Here is a 22,141-nt window from a genome sequence, read left to right on the forward strand (position 1 = left end):
ATTACTGCATATAAAAGTAAGTAGTTAGGAGGGAAAGTACTTTCTGCATTACTTTCAAATGTCTTCTTCAATTCTCCTCTTAAAGCACACACAGCTATGTTATTTTAGCATTTCTGTGCTACAGTGTGGGACAAAAAACTGTCAAATTTTATCTGTCATTGTCCCATCATCACTATATAGATAAGAGTTTCTAATGCTCCTGACCAACAGAGGGCAGAAATCACTAGAAATCCTTCCTCTAAGCTATCTTGTATTGTTGTGGTTAAGATGCTCAATGTACATGTTAAGTTTTGCCGGTGGAGGTAAAAAATAACTGTATTTGATGAGCCCGGGTTTCTTCGGTTCCTATTGGACACACTACAATGACTACAATGAAAATGAGGCTCACATGGCTGCACTGTCGTGCCACCGTAAAGTCGGGTGACGTTAGATCATAAACCACTAAATCCGGGGAATGGGCTGCATTTGTCTGCTGTCCTCTGCAGCTGTCCTCTATTTTCATGTGAGACAAAAGTAACAAATAACGAGCCCTTTTTAATTTCAGTAATTGTAAATGCACTATTTCATTTGAAAAAGTAATCAGCTGCAGTTCCAGTTACCACCAAAAGTAGTGGAAGAACAGTAACACGTTGCTCCCAACACTGGTTTTGTGCATCATAAAGGGAAAGTCAACCTTTTGAGATGTAGGTCAGTGGTTTGGTGTGTTTGGGTTTCAGAAGGTTAGGGTTAGAAGTTCAGCAGAATAAGAGACGCTGGAGAGAAGCATGTGGCACAGAGGATGCAGCCCAGTCCAGTCTGCCGCCCTGACTCATAGGCGACATCCCACAGTGAAGAGTAAGAGGCCAAACAGTCGGCTGACTCACTATGACCCCTGTTGAACAATTTTCTAACCCCAGAGTGAGTTCACTTTCTCTTAGCAAGATTATCTATGAGTCGTCTTTTTATCTGAGCCATAACACGTCTCGTTCTGTGATGGTTTTACTAGTAGCTCTTGACGAACGGAAAAAACCACAACAAGATTGACTGAGAACAAGCTGACGTTACAGCCTCAGCCCCACATGAGAGTAAACGCAGACAGTGAGTGGGAGAGACGGTGTGGGAGGGAGAGAGGTAGAGCAAATCTGGTTCGCTGGGAGGACGGAGGAGGGAAATTGCTGTCCTCTTGGGTGTGCGATGCATGAGCGTAGGCTTTGGAGGGGTCCTGAGAAAGTTAAAACAAACACAAACGGAGGAGCGCAGAGATATACGAGCAACCAGAGAAAGAGAGGGATGAAGGTCAGGGGGAATGTGAGTGACATTCCAGGGTCACGAGCCAATGAATGATGAGGCCTCAGAGTGAGCGGAGTATATGTTACATAGGCCCGATCCAGACTTCTTACTATTTATTATCCTGTAGCAAACACTCCGTACGCAGTGGTCTTACATTGCGTGGTGAGTGTTTTGAACGCCCCCCTTTTTACTCTTTCACTCCACCCCTTTAACCGTCATGTCAGACTTTGCCAGTGTTTTGTAGAAGCTGAAAAAGTTCTTGTTTCCCCTCCTCTGCTCCAAATAACTCACTAATGAGAGCATGACTTCAGGGGGTCTGTGGGGGGTCGCACTTATTTGAACCATATGTTTTTCTAGCGGGCAGGGCAAAGGACTTCAAGCGAAATTAAAGATAAATTGGGGAAAAAAAACTCATCCTCTTGAGCTCCACCCTTCCTCCTATTTCTTATTTCCCTCTATCTTGCTTGTGCTTGGTTCAGACATTTGGTTCCACCGTACGCCATTTTTTTGGGTTGATTGTCTCTTTGAGTCATCTACGAATCGCAGCCATCGCTCACGTTATTGGGCAGCATTACAAAGTCTCCGCTCCATGTCCCCGTGGAGCCTCCTGTTGATCAGAGTAGCCATCAGTCAATGTGGAAATCAGCTTCCTGAAATGACACATCGCATGTTCACTGCAGTTATTTGCGCTACAGGGGAGTGAGGAGCTGGAAACTTCATGTAACTGGAAAAAGAAAAGTGATGCATACCTACCTCAAAAGTCTGCTGCTGGCTACCTTTCCACATTAAAACCTCATCTGTTTTCTCCTGTGTTTCTTGGACTTTTCACCAGGTTGGTGAGGGGTGGGGTCTGTATAGAAAGCAATTGTGTTTATATTTTGTTGAGCGTCTGTTTACATTTCTTGTAGGGCTGTTTTAAGTATAAGGTTGTTACCTTCGCTGCCTGCAACGCAATCAGCTGCAGTGCGAATCCTGGTGAGCACACAGGATTTTATAAGAATCTGACAACTGAACACGTTGACAAAATATTACACTTTTGGTTTCTTTTGCATTTAAACACACATTTTAGGCACCTATGAAGCTGCTGTGGCTTTATTTTAAAGGTAGAGCTTCACATTCCTAAATAACAGTTCAGTCACTTTCTATGTTTGATTATAATGTCTCAATACCAGTTTTGCTGGTATGCGTAGTTGGATAAAACAAAGGCTGCTGTGAGGGTCGGAGTTCTTTCTGTTGTAAAAACAGGGAAAACTGATAGTTCTTTCCAGAGAGAAAACGCCGTTTGTTCTATTCATAAAAATGTTTTGGCAATCGAAAAGGAACTTTCTGATTGATTGTCTCAAACGTGGCCCACTGCCTCTCCGTCGTAAACATCTTTCTCCATTTCAGCACTTGGACAACAAAAAGCGGTGCCAGATTTTGTGTCATATTTGCACAGCATGCACTGGCATGCGGCTCGCTCTTAGAATAATTTTCCAATCAAACAGGCAATTTAGACTTTGCGAATTAATAGCAGTCATGTCAGCTTTTTTAACTAATGCAATAAGGGGAGTGACATTAGCCGCAGAAACCACGGCTCCATACCTGAACGTGAGGCCACACACAGCCTGAATGGAATCAGTCTGTGACGGTGGAAGTGTGAAGCAGACGATGGGAGGGTTTTTTCTTTCTGTCTTTCTTTTAATGGCTCATACCCAGCAGGCAGCCCCCCTCCACACACACACACACACACACACACACACACACACAAAAACCCCCTGATCGACTGCTGGCACCACAGCCCCGTTAAAGGAAATTTAGAAAATGACCGGCTAAACAGATAATTAGAATAAATAAAAACAAATTGCTATGGGAAATGAAAGCAGCCCAGATTCCTTAAAAATTAGATTAGGATGAAAAACGAATTTGCGGTATGAACTCAGCGTTTGGCACGAGTCTGGCCTTATTTGGCCATATCTGTGGATATTATGATAATTAACCACTTTTGTATTTTCCACTCATTTTTCATTTTCCTTTGGTTTTCACTGTGTCTGTGTCATCAGTCACTGTTTCCCTTCCACTGTCCTCACATGTTCATCCTGATTCCCCCCACACACCCCTCTCCCCTTCATATCTACTTCTGCCATCATTCCCTCATTTATATGCTTTCTGTGCGTCCTCCTTTCTGTCTCCTTTTCTCATTTTGAGCAGCACGAGTGTTTGATGTGTGCTGGGCACGAGAACAAGGGATCGGATACACACCCCAAACAGGAAATGAGAAATTCAAGCAAATAGACCCATGTCTGTGAGCCTCGGAGAGAAAGGCAGAAACTTGCAGAGAGGAATGCAGATAGATAGCGCAGGGCAGACGAGGAGGATGTGAAATAGACACTGAATCAAGAGGCTGTAAATGTTGGAGGTGAAAAGGTTGGTACATGCTGTTTGTGAGCATGAGGAAAGAGAGAGGAGGAACAACCCAAGTATGATATTTATAGACAGTGACCACCGCAGACACCGCTCCACATCGCCCTATGACATCAATCATCCTCCCAAACCCGTCGAGGGTGACAGAAGCTTAAATCTAACTTTACACGTGATCTCACCCAGCCACAGTTCACCTTCTCAACCTCATCAACACCTTTTAGTGCTCGTTTTCATCCAGGCTGTGGAGGACTCACTTGGAGTCAGGCGGTGCAGAAGTTATTTGCTCATGTGACCTGGAGGTAACACCAGCTTTGTGACAGGCTCTGCATCACACCCACATCCTACAGTTGTACTAACGTGCCAGACGGCAACCCTCTAGCAGTTGGGCTCATAAAACATGAAAGAGCCGGAGGATGATCTGTCAGAGCGACGGTGGAGAAAGCAGAGCAGCTTTGTAACCTGCTGCAGCACTTTCATTTGGCAGTGCGGTTGTTGTTTTCACGCTAGTTAACGGTAGCGACGACATGTTGTGGCGGCTAGTTTATTTTACATTGCAGGCTGTGCTCCTACTGTTTATGAGCAATGAACGATCAAGCGCTGCACACATGGTCAAGCTTTCCCACAGAAAGGAACCCGCATCATAAGTGACTCAGGATGTCTGGGTGCACATACTCGGACTATTAGATGACTACGGGACTTAAAAGGGAAGGAAGACTTCCATTGGGCTCCGCAAACAAGGTGGAAAGAGAGACAGATTGTTGAGAAACTCCCCCCAGCCTCTCCTGACGGGGCTGAATTGTCTCAAGTGGCGTGAATAGCTGGGATCTGATGTGGTGAGACGGCAATAACAGACAACCAAAGCACTAGACAGACTACCATGTCACAAGCGTTCAAGACAAACTGTAAATATCTGTCAGTGGAACAACATTACTTTCCCAACCACTGAACAGTATTGGACACACACAAACGGGAACACAGATGCTTTTTAAGTCACTAATGACACACTAAAACTTTGCCATGTCAATACCAGCTGTGAAGCACAAATACAGACTCAGAAACCTTGCACAGTGTCTGAAAATATCCATTCACACATAGGCAGGCCATCCAGGATGTGGTGGGGGAGAGTTTCCTCTTCCTGTTGCTTTTACTGTTGGACTTTCCTGTCAGTTAGCATAACTACTGACAGACCTTTGGGTGCCTTCCAGACTCATCCCTAAGCCCTTTTTTTAATCTCTAGGGAGTATGATTCCTTACTGTAATGTATTAGTTCACATCCTGAACACTTGGGTGGCCAGGCAGGGGAGGCCATATCAATGTAGGTACTCCCTGGAGCAGATGGACTGTTTGCACCTATTTGCAGTGCTGAGACCACCGGGTATATCTCAAGGAAAACGAGTACCACACGAGCAGCGCAGTCAGATGTGTTCATCAAGTGGTCTGAACCAAAAATCAACCACAGATGCCAATTTCCAAACTCTCACTGGACTTCAGTGGAATGCAGCCGACTTTGTGATCTCTCTCTTTATCATCGCTGTGGTCAAGAAAAATCATCAGCGTAAATTAATTGCTCAGATGCCACAAGGGATGGCGTGCTGCGTGTGGAGCTCTCGGGTTCCAGTGCGCTGAGCATTAGCCTTTGTGAATCAGCAGTGCCAGAAGGTCAGCTGAGGTGGCCACGCTGAGATAAACTGACTTGAATTAGTGCCCACTTTTGAAGTCTGAGGTCCGTGTTCCTGCCCACCCCTGTTCCTTTTTTGTGCTGTAAATGAAAGTAGAAATACCGCTTTCAAAATATTCCTTTAGAAGTGAAAGTATTAACAGCAGAAATGCATCTATCTACACTTTTCTATCAAAAATGAAAGTAGTCATACAGAGATTTGACATGTGCTATATCTATAATATATGGCAGTTGATTATTATGACTGGTTGCGATGGAGAAAGTTTAACCTACTATTGTTTAGTTTAACATATAAAAAAGAATTATGTTCATGTTAAATCATGTTGTTTATTTTGGAAAAATCTGCAAAGTGTAACAGTATTGTATAGAAAAATAATGTAAACTGACTATATTCTGTATTATCTGAAAAGTTTGATGAAATATATGATTTAAATACTCAAGTACAGGTACCTCACAGTTGGTTAAAAGTGCAAAATAAGAGCTATAGAACATGAAAGAACATATCAGATACAGTTAAAAAAGTATGGAACAATAGTAAAGCTTAAAAAACGATGATTTTTACTTGCCTGATTTAGGCGAAGCACGTTTTTCCTCTCTTAGCACAGATGTAAAAGATCTATTGTGTGTATGAGGTATGAGCTCATGTATATGTATGAGCAGGTATGCATATATACATGCTGTATGAGTGTGTGTGAACGAACCAGTGTGTTTGAATATGTTCCCCTGCGTGCACATGTATAATGTGATTGCGTGTGAGAGTGCATTGAATGGGAGGAGAAATGAGGAAGGATTGCATAAACCAAACACATAATTTCACCCTGCTGCCCGCTCCCAAAGTGCCCCGATCACAGGAAATGGGTGTAAAGGAATGACTCAGCTTGCTTTGACCTCCGCCACCCCCCCAACTCCCTAACACCCCCACCCTCTCCTTCAGGGCTGCTTTAATTAGAAAAGCAACTCATTTATTTTTCTTCGTCTCAACACCCAGTCTGCCCTTCTCAATCTCTTCCTTTTAAAACGAGCGCATCCGAAGTTTGGTGATGACTCATAGCTTTCTCCTCCACCCATCGCTCTCATGCACTCTTCCTCTCTCTGTGTAATTCAGTTGGCCCAGATCACGCCCGCTGTGCAGAAATGTAAAAAAACAGCTGTGACACAGATGTATGCCCTTATCGTACCTGCTCAGGTGTGTCCTGTCTGCAGAATACTCACAACTCAAACACACACTCCCGCTTTGAGAGTGTCATGCTGAAACGTTTATGTTCACCGAGACTCAGTTGCTGAAGGCCAACAAACACACACACATACACACACACACACACACACACACACACATTCGTGCACGCATGCACATACATGTACACAAACACTCATATGCTGCTTGAAAGGATGGCGTGTCATAAACAGAGGGACTGGGAAGGAGGAATGTGTTGTTCATTGGGGAATTCAGAGCCAGTGGGGAGAGGAAGGAGGGGTGGGGGCACGCTGACCTAATGTCCCTCTGAGTGGAAGCAATGGAGTAACAGGCTGCCGAGCCTTTCTCTCTGCTGTCATAACCTCTTGTACGCCCATCAATACAGTTGAGAGCCCCAGTGACACAGGAGGCGGCAGATCACGGCCGACTAATCTGAAACAGACCCTCTACCAAGTTATCCTGGAAAACCTAACACCTCCCTATTACCTCCCATTTATCCAATAAGAAGAGTCAGGTTACCATGTGACACAGCCAATATGTGTGTGTGTGTGTGTGTGTGTGTGTGTGAGCCTTCACAGAACGGGAAGATGATATTTCTTCCTGTCCACTGTGTCAGCTTACCGACAGTGTGTGATTTGTGACTTTAGTCACACCTCTCTTAATTGGAGTCAGCAGTTTTGCCCCTGCTTTACTCTGTGTGTGTGTGTGTGTGTGTGTGTGTGTGTGTGTGTGTGTGTGTGTGTGTCAGTGGGATGAGTAATAGAGTGTGATTGAACCTAAGTTTACTCCCACTGTTGAGGGTCACAGCGTCAGTTCAGCCAAGCTCACTAAGGGGTTTATTGACAGCTGAAGCCCCGCCCCCTCTCCCAGCATGCCCCTGCTCCACTGGCGTCTTATACCCTGTATGCAGGACATATATGATCCCACAATGCATCGTTAAAGGACCGATCTGCTCTGATCACTTTAGTTTACAGTGAATTGTACGATAACATGTCATGTCGGGCTGCAACTAACAACTTCCATTATCAATCATCTGCCGCTCATTTTCTCAATGAATCTTAAAATAATGGATTGATGAACGATTAATGAATTGATTGTTTTGTCCAACCAAACGTTACAAACCGAGATACATTGTGTTTACTGTAATATGAAACAAAGAAAAGCAGCAAATCCTCACAAATGATGAGCTGGAATTTGGTTACGCTCCACATTTTTGCTTGAAAACTGATTAATTATCAGAATAGTTATATTTTCTGTTGATCAACCAAACCAATTAATCAGTTTCAGCTGTAATCTCATGTGAAAAAGGTGACTAAGCCAAGCTCCACGAAGCCTCTTAGCCTCTTTTAGCTGATTGTTTTGGTTTTCCCAACCTTGTTTCCAGCAGCAGCAGATAGAGGTTTTCAGTAAAGTATCTCTGATGAACGCTGTGTTCAGACCAGCATAAAAACTTAGGCACCAGTCAAACATCCGACCGAACAGCAGGATATTTTAGTCAGCGCTTGGTGGAGAACAAAACAGAGCTAACAGGAGAGTGAATGTTAGACTTATGGGTCACCAGAAAGACTTAATAAGGTGACAGAACAGCAAGGCCATCTGTCCCAGAGTGACCAAAGCAGTCGATGCACATTTTAAATTGTCGTTGCTGTGTTCGAGTTTCATAAGCCGCAACAAAAAAGATGTTGAGTTTTAGAAACGGCCGTTGAAAGGAACCCTCTATTAAAAACTCATTGAGCCGCAGATGTTAGTGCAATAGATACTAGCTCGGGGCCGCTCTCATCACTTCTCCTCCCCTCCCTCCGTCATCATCACCCACTGGGGTACGTTCCTCAGCCGGGGTTGTGAGATCAAACTGCTATTTCGAGGCTGCCTCTCCTCTGGGTGTAGTGTCTACATGACCAATGTTGTCTTTTCAGACCCCAGAGACAGATCCACTCCTCTGTTTATTACCCGGGGACGTGGTAGCTGTTTATAGGGGCAGATTTGTCCCTCTGTATCTAAGGACAAAGAGAGAGAGAGAGAGAGAGAGAGACTTTGGGAGGGAAGGAAACGGAGGGGCGGTACTGTGAGAAGGAGCCAGTCCAGAGATGTAATTGGTACCTTTCCTTTTTTAGAAAACATTTCTTACTTACTGAGGTCCAGCAAATGAGTCAAGGCACAGCGTGCTTTCTAACCACACTCAGACACTCTCACACGGTTTATCATACTTTCCCTTTGTAGTTTTCACTTTGAAGCGGGTTTGAGTTTCTCCTCTGCCTTTGATCCTCCGTGTATTAAACTATGATGTTAGCTACTGGTTATGTGCATGACAAAAGCCACCGTCAGCCGCCATCTGGTGAAAACCAAATGAGACATTTTCATTTGTGGATATGTCGGTTTTCCCCTGTTGATCTGTATTTTGTACACATTAATGCTAAAACGTTGTAGCTAAATGTCTGGTGAGCAGATGTGTGAGGTCTTTTGTTCCGTCTTTTCCCATTCATTCACCTACATCTGTTTTCTTCCCCTATCGCTTGCCTTGTTTAGTTCAGGTGATAACTCAGGGAGTCTTCAAAGAGCTGGCAGGGGTTAACAAAAAGATGAGAGAGGAAACGGAGAAAAGAGGAGATGGAGCGAGAGATATGGTCGGCTGACTCAGACTGTGATAAACATCTTCGCTTAAACTGCAGGTGTGAAGTGAGAGGGACGGCGGGAAAGGCAAGACAGGTGGAGAGGGAAGACCCGTCAACTCACCGCTAACCTTCTGCATGATCAGCAGTGCTGCCTTCACACGCTCCTCTGAAAACACGTCAAAACAGAAAATCACCTGTAGGCACTTTGCTTTGGACTCACAAAAAAAAGTTTAATTCATATATATCACAAACAATGACACAAAAAATTCAGCGAGACTAGTTTAGGGTGTGTGTGTGTGCGTGTGTGTGTGTGTGTGTGTGTGTGTAAGTTTAATTTGGTGGAAAATGTGTGTGTGTGAGTTAATGTTAATATGTCATCCTGTCAAGCACGGGAGGATGTTTATGCAACATAGTAATCTAACTAAATTTAACTGAAGTAACTTTTGTAAATGCAAATTACACAAATCCTTTAACTGACTTTTACTCTTTAATAAGGTTATAATTTGGCTTCCTGGCCGACTTGAATGAAGATAAATAAGATAAGGTAGAGCTAAATAGATAAATAGATAAAATAACATTAAGAAAAAAATTTAACATATATCACATTTAAATTCAGTGATAGAGAAAACATAAAGATGTATGAAACAGAGTCAGTATTTAGTTCAATATATATTTATATATATATTTTATATTCAGCCAGAACCCTTCTATCAATAGATATATATTTATATATGAGAGCAATTTAACATAGACAATAAATTAATCAAATAAAACAATCCAAGGTCAAGTCTTAAAGTGAAACTAAATAAAAATAATCATAATGGTAATAAACTGTGTTTGTGTAGCACATTTCATGCACGGTGCACACATGAAGTGCTTCACATAAAAAAGACAGAATGAACAGAAAAACAGGCTGAGAAAATGAATGTAAAATAAGATGAGGAATAACAAAAATGAAATTAAAATTAAATTTAAAAAAATCACAGAACAGTTAGAACTGGGAGTAGGAAGGCATGTTTGTTGATGTGTGTGTGTGTGTGTGTGTGTGTGTGTGTGTGTGTGTGTGTGTGTGTATGCGCACAGATTCAGCACCTGAAGCAACAATGGCTTTGAGCAGCTGTATGATTGTGAAGCAGAGCTGAGCAGCAGCAGGACACCACAGTGTGTTATTAAGGTCACAGTCAGCTCCGTCTGAGTCCACAGGAATTACACCAGGCCGCTCTGCTGCTCCACTTTTAATGACCAGTTGTGGCAAAAGATCAGTGGACATATAATTGCAAATGTCATAGATGTTGTAATAAGACAGAACCCAAAATAGCATTTCAAACCAGCGGTGTGGCGAATCAGCTTACGTTTAGCATGATCAGTTTTCATTGTGAGCTTGTAAAAGTGCCACAAAGGCAGCATTACATGAAACGGAGCCTTTCATTTTTTTTCGCGGATAAAAGAAGACAAACACCGCACATGGAGTCAATTAAAGGGCCAATTATGTCAAAATTGAGTGACTTATTCACTCAGATGAAGAGCAACAAAAGAACAATCTTCTGGTTACTCATGCAGTCGTATAAACCCGGCACGTGGATTGCGTTAGCGGTAAAAGAACACCTGCTTGACCTTGAAACGCTGCAGGCGTTTGTCTTCAGTCTTTTCTCTTGTGTAACATCGGCTACACAGCACGGTGCGTTCAAGTGCCCCCTTCTTTCTCTTTCCACGGAGCATTCTCTGGGATGTGCTTCAGTCTGTTGCAGGAGGTGTCAGCAGTTTGTTTCAGTCCCATAAAAAGCCCGAGGGCTCGAGAGGAAGCAGCTGCTGAGAAATGAACATCGGTTAGAGGGACAAGCCCACTAGAGTTTGACTTCCCTCTGGGACTGTTCCATTAACACCGTGATAGATTTATGGGCCTCTCGACATTCATGCCCTTTGTTTGGTCATTGCAGGGAAAGTAAAACAGGTGGAAGTGGAGGCATTTTTTGAAACTGATTTTAATGATCTTGTCTCCTCCAACAAAACCTGTGTCTTGCATGTTTGGGTTTGGTAATGATCCTGTTTTCTTGGAAAAAAAAAAAAAAACCTTTTAGCATTCCAATTACACTCACCCTGCCAAGATGAAACGGTACATATTGTGCCTCGGCACCATTAAAAATCAAGACCTGGCGGCGGATCTGTCTGAATCATTTTGCGAGGTGAGATAAAAATGGATTCAATTATGCTGATCACGTTTCATTTCACTTTGTTTATCTGCCTTCACAGAGCGCTTTCCAAACAAGCGCTCTCTGTGTTGGCTCACGGGAGGAAAATTCCTGCGCTTTCCAGAGGAACCCTGGGTAACGTGACCGGCTTTGGAACAAGACAGCACAGATCGCTGTCACCTTGTTCGCGGCACAAGCATCCCCCGGTACCGCTCGCTCGCACAAAGCTTATGTCAGGCATTTGGCGTTGATGTGCTTGAGCCGTGGCTGTGTGTCAGTGGGTTCAGTGTTTTCATGTGCATGTGTACAGTATGTGTGTTTAATTTTCCATGTAGTCACTGCCCTTAAGTCTGGGACTTACCAACGGGTCTGGACCTGCTCTCCTCACTTCCAATTCAGCCTCGTGGGCTGCCAGTAATCCCTTGAGTACTGAGGGAGAGGGGTGGGGCTGGCAGGGTGGGGGTGGGGATGGACGAGGTGCTGGGAGATAGTAAAAAATGTTGGTATGGCGTGCATCCCTACAGGTAAAGGCAGTGCCAATAACGGGCTGCGCGTCCGGGAATTCTGGTGTTGGCTTAGCCATCGGTGAAGCCCAGCAGAGCGTGTTGCTCTTCTTCAGTCAGTCCACAGCCGTCCAGAGTAAACAGGCATCCACCGCTTGCCCAGAAGTAGACCACACGCACCTGGCATCCACCGTGCTTTTCCAGAGCCTGATCTCTCTCCTGACATTGGACCGTCAACCTGGTTTCTAAAAATGTGCTGAAAGAAGCGCGGCGTGTGCTCTGTGCATGCTGAGGGAGGTGTATCCCCATCAGCAAGGGATTACATGAGAGGTTTAAGCCGAAGAATAGCTGTATACTGAAAAAGTGTAGGAGCTGTGTTTGGGTGGGCGCCTTGTACATCAGGCCTGCTCTCAGTTTCCAACCCAAGTCACAGCAAAGGTTTTGTACCTGAGCCAACCGGACCCTAAATGTCAAAGAGCAAAACATGTGCAGCACTAACAAGAAAAAACCCTTCATTCATATTTTGATTTGAACGTCAACGTCATGTCCCCCCCCCCCCCCGCTATGAGTAAAACACACACATACACACATGCATGCACTGACAAGTGAAAGACACACACACACCTACACAACACAGCCGACAAGTGGAAACATTGCATTGTGGTTTTATTTGCTCACGAAAATATTCCACTCTGATGTGATAACTTAACATAATTTTTTTATTCAATTTTTTTTATATTTACAAATGCAAATTTCAATTTATAAGTGCACTTTAAAAATACGGAAAACTGTATGGTAAAAACAAACAAAAAAAAAATGTTGGTTTTATTCCTAAAACAAATCTAGAAGCTGAATTAATTCTTGAGATGTGCAAAAAGCATCACACTTCAGATGAAAGTAAAAACTTGCCCTGAAATAAAAGGCAATAAATTGCCCCTAATTTACTATGGTGGTTTAAAAAAAAAAAAAAAAACAGCAAATGTGTGTATTGAGTCTGAACGGCTTCCCTAAAACCAACACCACAACCACATCCCCTGACCCTCACCATCTAAAGACAACAAACAGGCTGCAAACACTGAGAGGGAGGAAAACACGGTGTCATCACTCTCATCACAACCACTGATATTACTCACGGCTTTGACAGCGCGGCGGGCTTCACGAGGACGAGCTGACGTTCAATTATGAACACAAACACAGTGACAGGAAAAGCATTGTATAAATCACGTGGGTTGATGGACGGTTCCTGTGAAACGCTGGCTGACGAGTCTCTCAGTCACAGGGAGTTTCCCCAGGTTGGACTGTCCCTGTGGTTGTCTGCTGTCCTTTATGGTGTAACTCTCTCCAAAAACACCTGTGGCATTATCTTCCAGGAAAACCCCAACAACCACTGTTTTTCATACCTGGGATTTAGCACCTTTAACTATGACCTCTTCAGGAAGATGATATGGCAAAGAGAAATGCCCCAGACAATCACCTGTGAAAACAAGTGTTCTTCCATTGAGGTCATTTTGGTCTTAATGTCCTTTGGCATCCTTTATCCTCCTTTTTTTTTTGATTCTCATAAATCCTTTTCATCCGTTTCCATGTCAAACTGACACACTTTTATACATGTGTATCACTTCTTTACAGATCTGTCCCTCCAACAAATAAATTAATTCATTTCAAGACAGACATTTTTACTACTGCAAGGAAAAAGTATATACACATAGAAAATAAGATCCGTAATATCAGTATAAAGAAGTCCATGGTCTGATGTGCATTCAACATGATAATGACAGAGCTCGCACGAGTGAAGGTGGAATGCAAAGGATGACTTGAAATATTCTGTCCACATTGTTTTCATCCTCTTCATCTCTGTCACATGCTCCTTTCTGTGCTCTCAAACACGGCGTCTTCCTTCTCTGTTTATGTCTGAGGCGAGGCAGGGCGGTGCGCCGCGCTGCGTTTTTAGCTACACTTGCAGGACTTCACGATCATATTGGAGAGCTGCTCCACCTGAAAGTGAAAATCAGCAGCAATGTGATAAATCATCTGCTTTCACATAAAAAGGTCTGCAAACATCGCACCACAGACTAAGGTTTGCTCGGCTGCGGTATAGATACCTTGTGTTGCCTGCCCACGTAGTAGAGGATTGGCAGTGGCTCCAGCGCCTGGGGAACACAGCAGGGCTGAGCAGAGGCTCCGGGGTTGTGATGCTTATACAAGGCCAAAATCTGTTCAGAATTACACGAGGGAAAGACATGAAGGCAGAGAACTCAGCTCAGACTTACATGACAGACATGACAGACAATGGATTTACGGGAGATCTTTTGTTAAAATCCAGGTGTTAGCTGCAAAATGTTGGATCAAAAGATTAAAGACCCTCAACAAATATATATTTCAATGCTAACACGTTGACTTTTATCTACTTTAATGTTTACCATTACCATTATTACCACGTCACTGTGTGACATGCTAATATTTGCTAATGTTCACTAAGCACAAAGCTGAGGCTCATGGTCATGTCATTAGTCTTGCAGGTATTTGGTGGTCAAACCAAACATGGGCTCTTTTCGCATTTGCAGCCACTCTAGTTTCTCCCATCCTGAGGTGACAGGTATTCAGTTGGTGGCAATCTGCAACCTCACCGCTCAATTCCACTTAATCCTACACCCCGGTCCTGGGCTTGAATTATTAATCAGCTATTAGAATTGTTCATTTTCTGCTGACCAGTTAATGGATCATCACATCCAGCACTGATTTAAACCCTCTTAACAAGCCCTGACTTTCATACAACACAGACCGTGAATCAAAAGCTCCTTATTCAGCCTTGTAATCGTATGTGGACTGCACAGTACAGCAAAGCGTAGCACTGTACCTGAGAATATTTGTTTTCAGCATTCCAGATGTAGGTGCAGGACCCCATGCAGTAGTTTGCATGGTAGCCAGTCGGCTTATGTATCCACTTCCAACCCAGATCTTTCCTGAAATCGATGTACAAGCTCCTCACGCAGCAGGTCTCTGTCTGGCTGCATGAGAGAAAACAGGGAAACACCTTTTGTGAAGGGAGGTGCACGATGAGATGGCGTACAGTTGCTGTAGAAGGTACATTTTTGTGGGCAGTTTTACTGTGAGACTGCACACATCCCATCGGTGTGTAAATTGCAGCTGCATGTGAGAAATCTTTCCCATCCTAAACAAGACCCCTAAGATTTACTATATTTACCTAAATGAGCGTCTGGTGTCTGATATACTGCAGTCACTTCTCTACCCAAAGACACATGAAAGTGACAAATCAAGTGCAAAATGCAAACAGCCAGTGCTCCAGTACGGCTGTGGCTCAGAGGCAGGAGTGGGTTGGTGGTTTGAACCCCTGCTCCTCCAGCCCTGATGACTGACACTGAACCCTAATTGCTTTCGATGGTCAGGACACCAAGCTTGCCATATGCACAGACTTGAGTGAAACAGGATTAGTAATGCTGTTGTTTTCCTGTCACTGAAGCTGCCAGCGGGTTCAGATGCCTGCTGCAGCTTCAAAAAGGGCAATGAAATCAAATACAACAGAACTATGTGACACGTGTAGGATCGCTTACGCTGTACAGGTGTCCTTTGTGTCCGTGGAGCGTTTTTTGCGTGAGGTGAGGTGGCTGCTGATGTTTTGAGGGATGGACATGGTCAGGATGTACGGCGGTTGCTGCGTCATCAGTTGTAAAATTCCTGTGTCTCCCCGTCCACTCGCGATCCCAGAGATGGAGAAGCTGAAGCCAGTGTCGCCGTTAGTCTTGCTGCATTCACAGAACAGCCGAAGCTGGAAACTCTGCTCATCATCTGCCAAAACAGAAGTTTACACCCGGTTTAAACTGGTTGGTTGCTTTATCTTTGAGAAATATCATGTGGAAATTGCATTTTAAAAATAGACAAAGGTTATCGTAGCACTGCATATAAAAATAAAGCTTGTTTTGTCTCACCAGGCCCTTTGAGCCAGTTCTGAAGCGCCTCAGTGACATCGAAGGACAGCCATTTGTCTTTCCACTGGTTAGTGATGAAGCGAGACGCAAGGTAGCGGGCCGAGGTCCCCAGAATCTGGTACAGCTCCACCCGCTGCTCGGAGAGTATGGCGGTTTGCTTGATGAGCATCCGCAGCTCCGCGCTCGTCAGCAGGCGGTAATCCCCGACACTTTCCCGTATCTCCGAGATGTTGAAGAACATCGAGATGCTTTTCAAGTCATCTGTGTTATTTTTCCCTGCGTCATGTAAAACAGGCAATTACTTATTAGGAGATCCCATAAAACTTTTTTTGGATAAGCAAGTCCAGGCAAGAAACATATCATTGATTTTTGGATGGCACAGTGTGTCATGTGAAGGCATGTTGAAGAGACAAATGGAAAGTGGATGTCCTGCTGGCATGTCATATAATTTAGTGTCTCAAACCAACCTCGTCCATAAAGAAAGAGGACTACTTTGAAAGGGGATTATTGTCAGTATTTCAATTTTTTTCAGTTTTTAACATGTACATTCATCACTCACTGTCACCGTCAACATAAATTGGCTCATTTTTCTTTGTAAATATTGTTTATTTTATATTTTTGCACTGCTTCACTTATTGTTCAGTCTCTTGTTTCTTGTCTTTTTTGCTTTTGTTGAGCTGTCTCTCTTTTTTCTATGCAAGTACATGGAGTGCAACCTTTAAACCAGAGTCAAATTCCTTGTATGCACACATGCAAATGAGTGCTCCAAGGGAAAGGTTAGTGTGCACAAGCTCCATAAATTTACAAGTTTAATTCAGGCAGGGACTTTCATCATTGTTCAGTATTTACTTATCATTATATTTGCACACTCCATAATGTAACACTGATGTGTCTGTTATTATTGTTTTTCATAAATGTTTTACTGCACACACACAACATAAAGGAAGAGCCAAATTCACAGTGTTACTCAATAATCTTAATTGCAGCCAAACTTTCATCTATTCCAGCTGCTGTGAAGTTGAACATAGAGAGCGTTTTGTTTTTAACAGTATCCCTGCCCATATCATGACAGCAGGAACTTTCCCCCCGCAGAGCCTGAAAGAAAGCAGAACCGAGCTACTGAAGGCTTTAACGCCATAAATCTAGTAGCGTTACGTTACGAAGGATTAAGTCGGACAGAACCGTGCAAAGATAAGAGCGGGGAAGCAGATGATTGAGGGGGAAGTCGAAAGAGAGAGTGAGAGGAGCAACAGGGTACATGCAAAGACAACAGCAGAGTGAAGAATGCACTCATGAATATAACCACAGTTGTGAGGGGTGGAAGGGTGCGAGTAGGGGTGCAGAGAAATCGGAGATGTGTATCAATGGAGCCCCGGTCTGGCCCAGGCCCAAACCTTCTACTCTGCCTCAGCCTGCCAAAGCCAGGATTCTCTGCTCTCAAATCCAGGAATTACTCTTTGACAGCAGCTACAACCCAGCCTCGCATACTTGAGCTGCTTACTCAATCCAGGCTGTACCAGGACCTCCATGTCACGGCTGCTTGAGGATCATTTACGAGTATCACCATCTGTGATGGTGCGTAGGTAGTGTTTCACCCCTCGCGCTGAAGCCAAACTGAAACTGAAAAAGAACTGGTGTGGAGTGTAAAGGGAAATGAGATGACATTTTACTGGTCCCACCCAGAGCACAGTCAAATGTTTGGTTGTAAGTGCATGAATGGAAACACAGAGCTTCACTACAGTGTTCACTATGTGGACAGCGGTGAATTGGCAACGATGTACCCAAGCAACACCAAGCACGGAAAGTCATCGTCTCCAGCGAGTTTGAGTAAACTGAGATACATGTAAATGTGTTAAGGGTTAGAGTGTTTACGAAACAGGAAATTATGTCACTTCCGCTAAGAAGCATATTGGCTGCAGCACCATAATTATGGTGAAGCTTAATCCTCACTTCTACTTTCCTATCAACACAGCGTGGATCGTCTCTGGAGGCCCGTGACTGAACTGCTCATGTGGTCAAAAAACAGCACTTTGAGGGCACAAAGTGTAAAATCTCTCCTTCTCAGCCGAGGAAAGGCCTCGCTCTTCCAGATAGGGGTAAAGATAGCGCCCTAGCCTGCGTACTAACATGGGTGTGGGGGGGATTTGTGTGTTGAATCAGGGCCTATCCGCAGGTAAGCCGGGGACAGCTGTTGTGACAGGTAGGGAGACAGCTCTGTAATTACCAGTGGGAGGAACCAGATTCCAGCAACAGCCTAAATACCTGCCTCCTTCAGAGATCAGCTCCACCCTCCCACAGCCCACTCGTCAATGTCTCGTTTCCCCACCTCACCCTGTTTCACACATACTGTCCGACCCCCGTTGCTACTCTTCTCCATCGTAGGGTGGCAACAGCTTCATTTACTCTTAAATATAATAATTACTCCCGAGCAGTGAACTCATTTCATTGAAGGTGGCTGCTTTCCAAAGGAGAAAAGAGTTCCCTCTGCAAACGAGCTGAATTTGGACCAATACCGTTTTGTTGTGTGGGCTTTAAGGACGGATGTGACTGCTAACGGGCTGAAGGAATTTAGCCTAATCCGCCACACAATTACCATAATGAAGACTAAAACTATTAAGGTCTAAAATGCTCTGCACACAAATATGCATCCCCGCAGGCCGTTATGGGGCATCAGGAAAGTGTGAGTCGTCCAGTAAAAAGAACCACAAATTGAAGTGACGAATAGGATTGTTAATGAATATAAAAAAAAAAAGCTTGTTCTCGAGTTGGAGTCTACTTTAATTGCTTTATTCAAACACTGTCTTTCACTTCTCACACAACAGCAGACGCTGGATTGTCCTCCACACCCCGTGTGTGTGTGTGTGTGTGTGTGAGCTTTTTTCTAATAATTGCAAAACATTTCATGCTAGGCCTACACACGCACACACTCATACAGTTGGCTTCCACCCTCTTCCAGTGTGGAGGTTTAGTCTGTGCTGAGGGTTAAGACAGTGGATGGGTGTTCTCTGGCATTCCACAGAGGTAGGAAACACATGCTCCCCATGGGCACCGCTTGTACCGGACCTGAGTCACTCAAGATCTCAGTGGCCATCAGCCTGCCTTCCTTCCTGCCAAGCTGCCCTGTCACAAATATGCTGCAAACACAATGATAATAAGCTCAGGAAACTCAGCAGAGAGAGAGGAGCAAGAGCGAAGGAGAGGGAGACAGCGAGAGAGACGGGTTACCATGGCAGAGAGACGTGGATCTGCAACGGAAAATGGTCAGGGCGAAAGAGAAAGAGATATGATAGAGAACAAGTGACAGAATAAACAAGGGAGAACCCATTGCTCAAGTTACAGGAAACCCCCAATCCCTGAGGGACAGCGAGAGAGAGAGAGGGAATGAGACAGGGTGAGGGTGAAGGAGTGCATTTCATGTCGCCTGTCATCTAATTTTTCCATTTTCCCCCAGTTTTGGTTTTCATCTAACCAGAACAAAATCATGCCCTTCATTTTGAAAGTTCCTTTGTTCTCTCTTTGGTCTGCACACTCCTGAGCACGGTCCATCCACTCAAGTCTTTCTTTTGAAGTGGTGGATAAAAGAGGGATAGTGTGGATGCCTGCCTGATAGGGTGAGGAGTATAGGCATGTAGAGAACAATGGAGCAAAGAAACAACACTAAAAAAAAAAGAAACTGTTTATCATAATAGTGGGAGTCATTGCACAATTACAGCCAAAAACCATTTGGCTGAACAAACAGCATATGTTGGCTAGCCAAACAAACAGCGTTAATAAAGTAGTAAAAATGCCATAGATACCACGAAAGCAACACGGAGCATCAGACCAGATGCAAAACACAGCTCTGCTAACGTGTAACGCCTGTGATCTCTGAACTCCTCAAGCTGCCTGGAGATGTTGGATGGAGATCAGAAGAGGTACACATGTTGAGAGAATTTATGGACAAGATTGGAATTGACATAGCCATCGGGCAAATTCTGGTAAATTTAGCCACTAAATTTGCCTATGCCAGCGAGGGCTTTAAGGCTTATTTATGCTGAACTGTGGTGAGACAACAGAATGACATTGCGAAATATTGGAACAGCGAAATTCCTCAGACCTTTGGTTCAATGACATGCAGCAGGTCTTGTAGCACCTGTTGATTTCCCTCTGCCTTAACTGTTAATGTAAGATCTGAACATTTTCAGACTGGAAACAAACAGTGGATCTTTGCGTCTCGAGTGTCTGTGAATATACGAGCATAAAATGGCAGATATCTGGTACTCACTGGTCATGTTGAACTTGTGAAGCACCTTAGCGAAGTACTCCTCCTCCTCCTGTTCGGTGGAGATGTCCGTCTGGACCTCAGTCTGCTGCTCCTTCAGCATCTCCTTGGTGCTGTTGTAGAGGGACAGCAGGGTGGTGGGGATCTCCTCCTCGTCTCCGGCCTGATCTGGCACGGGCTCTTTTGGCAAACGCAGTTTACTGAGGATCTGGCTCCGAATGGCTTCAATGCGCTTTTTCTTCACCATCTCCAGGTCCAGCGTCTTACATGTAGACATGCCACTTACTTTCCCCACCGTGTACACGACCATGAACATCAGGAACGCCAGCTTCATGGTGCCAACCTGCCTGTTTACGGCCACTTGTGCCCTTTGGTTCTTAGAAAATCCTCGCTCACCTTTTCTTTCACTGCCTGCCTCTGACCGGGGATGCTTAGGGAACAGTGAATCACTCCGTGGAGAGGTGTGAGTGACGCAAGGTGTTTACACACGGCAGAACAATTAAAGCAGTGTGGAGAGTCCTGAAAGTTCAGCGCTACTGGTGCCACCGCTGTTGCTGCTACTGCTGAAAACCACCTAACACTTGTGTCTTCTTTGCATAGAAGCAGGTGGAGGGAATCCAAGTGGGCAGACAGACATCAAGTGATGAGCCAGCCTCTGACTCAGCCACACAGGTAACACAATGACGTCTCAGACACTGAAGTGAGTCCACAGAGGAGCTGTCAAATGCCAACAGAGCCCAGCCAAACATGCACACAGACAGCGCCCCCAAGGTTCAGAAGACCTCTACAGCACCCATCAGGGTCAAAATAATCTACCAATGCTCAACAGAGATGGTTCTGTACTCACCGATCAACTCGTTACTGATATGATTTCAAGCGTCCAACTGCAATATTAAATTGGATCGTGTCTGTATACACCTCCACGTGTCAGCTCAGTGCTGCATTGCTCACCAGGCAGTCTCTTGTTACATGTCCCCAGAGACCAGCCGAGCAAATGTGAAGGGAGCTGTACAACACTCAGCAGAATGAAGAGAGTCCAACTGACTTAGCTTTTCAGCTGACGCCGCTTCCTGTCCTCTTTGTCCGATAAGGTCTCTTCACAGATCATTCAGGACTGTTGTACGTGTATTTTCTCTTTAACAGGCCCTCTCTAAATGTCTGTAAGGAAGAGAAAGTAGCATTGAAATGGGAAAAATGCCCCCCCTATTTCTCTGTTTTTGAAGTTTGATCAGATGACCTCCTGCTTCCTTTACAGCCCAGATAAAACTCTCAGGGGCTTTGAGTAAGCCCAGAGCGAATCAAATATCCACGGTGTGGACAAAGAAAGAATAACGTGGTATCTGAAAATCTCACTTTCACTGACTTATTCCACTCCAGTCACAAACCAATGCAGACCAGCCATTAAGAAATGCCCCACAGAGAAACATCTGATAGACTTGTATCGCTCTCTGCTCTGACTACCTCTTTTTAGCAATAACAGCATGTGATCTGTGTACAGCTGCAATTCACCAGAGATTGCTTTCAACACCTCCAGCTCATGCCTACTTCACACACAGAGCGGCTGTCTGTGTGACTGTGTCTTCATTCTCAAACACAATAGCATGACAATCAGGCGCTCTCTGTGTAATCCTGAGATGAAAACAGCCCCGGTATGGATGCTATCAGAGTATTAAAAACGCTGTCAGTCAAGCACTGTCCTCCTCTAACAAAATGTGAAGTTTGACACACCTCTTTAAAGTGAGTGTACCATCCAGACTCAGCAGCAGTAGCGGGAGTAACAGCCCCTCTCAGCTCACGCTGTTTGGGGACTTGCAGTGTCTCTTCCCTCTATCCATCCATCGGTATCACCTCGTTTATGCCCTCCGCAGCTCCTTCACACCTTCCCTCTTGAGTCTCCTCTGACACAGCTCCCTATTCGCACCTCTATTTAACTCCCTGCCTCTCTCCCTTTCACCCTGAGCGCTCTCCCTCCTGGTGCTTGTCAGAGCTTGCTGGTGACAAAGTGATTTGTCGGAGCTCTGAGCTCAGCTAACTTTTCTCCTGCGCTCACTCGCTCTGTCTCTTTCTCTCTCTCCCCCTCTAAC

General features: G+C 44.5%; 1 protein-coding gene across 2 annotated transcripts; it reads right to left on the minus strand.

Annotated features, from left to right (window-relative positions):
- Positions 1-12,499: 12,499 nt before the first annotated feature.
- On the minus strand, positions 12,500-22,127 carry tgfb1a (transforming growth factor, beta 1a). 2 transcript variants are annotated; one of them, XM_076734592.1, is made up of 7 exons: positions 21,786-22,127; positions 20,061-21,215; positions 15,797-16,072; positions 15,422-15,656; positions 14,707-14,857; positions 13,952-14,062; positions 12,500-13,844 (listed from the first exon to the last, which is right to left on the minus strand). In XM_076734592.1, exons 2-7 carry the CDS (start codon positions 20,389-20,391, stop codon positions 13,797-13,799), a joined length of 1,152 nt encoding a protein of 383 aa, XP_076590707.1. In that variant the 5' UTR covers positions 20,392-21,215; positions 21,786-22,127; the 3' UTR covers positions 12,500-13,796. The 2 variants fall into 2 exon arrangements, with proteins under 2 accessions (XP_076590707.1, XP_076590706.1); XM_076734591.1 differs by having other exon boundaries at positions 20,061-22,127.
- Between the last annotated feature and the right edge of the window lie 14 nt (positions 22,128-22,141).

The sequence above is a fragment of the Chaetodon auriga genome, chromosome 7 (genome assembly GCF_051107435.1).
Source record: "Chaetodon auriga isolate fChaAug3 chromosome 7, fChaAug3.hap1, whole genome shotgun sequence".
NCBI classification, from domain to species: domain Eukaryota; kingdom Metazoa; phylum Chordata; class Actinopteri; order Chaetodontiformes; family Chaetodontidae; genus Chaetodon; species Chaetodon auriga.

What these genes read in the sequence shown, in the direction of transcription:
- tgfb1a (XM_076734592.1), bottom strand. Translation starts at nt 20,391, where the DNA reads ATGAAGCTGGCGTTCCTGATGTTCATGGTCGTGTACACGGTGGGGAAA. An exon ending in TCACAAGTTCAACATGACCA is followed by an intron (nt 16,073 to 20,060) that starts GTGAGTACCAGA and finishes TACATGACGCAG; the next exon opens with GGAAAAATAACACAGATGAC. An exon ending in ACAAAGGACACCTGTACAGC is followed by an intron (nt 14,858 to 15,421) that starts GTAAGCGATCCT and finishes TCTCTCATGCAG; the next exon opens with CCAGACAGAGACCTGCTGCG.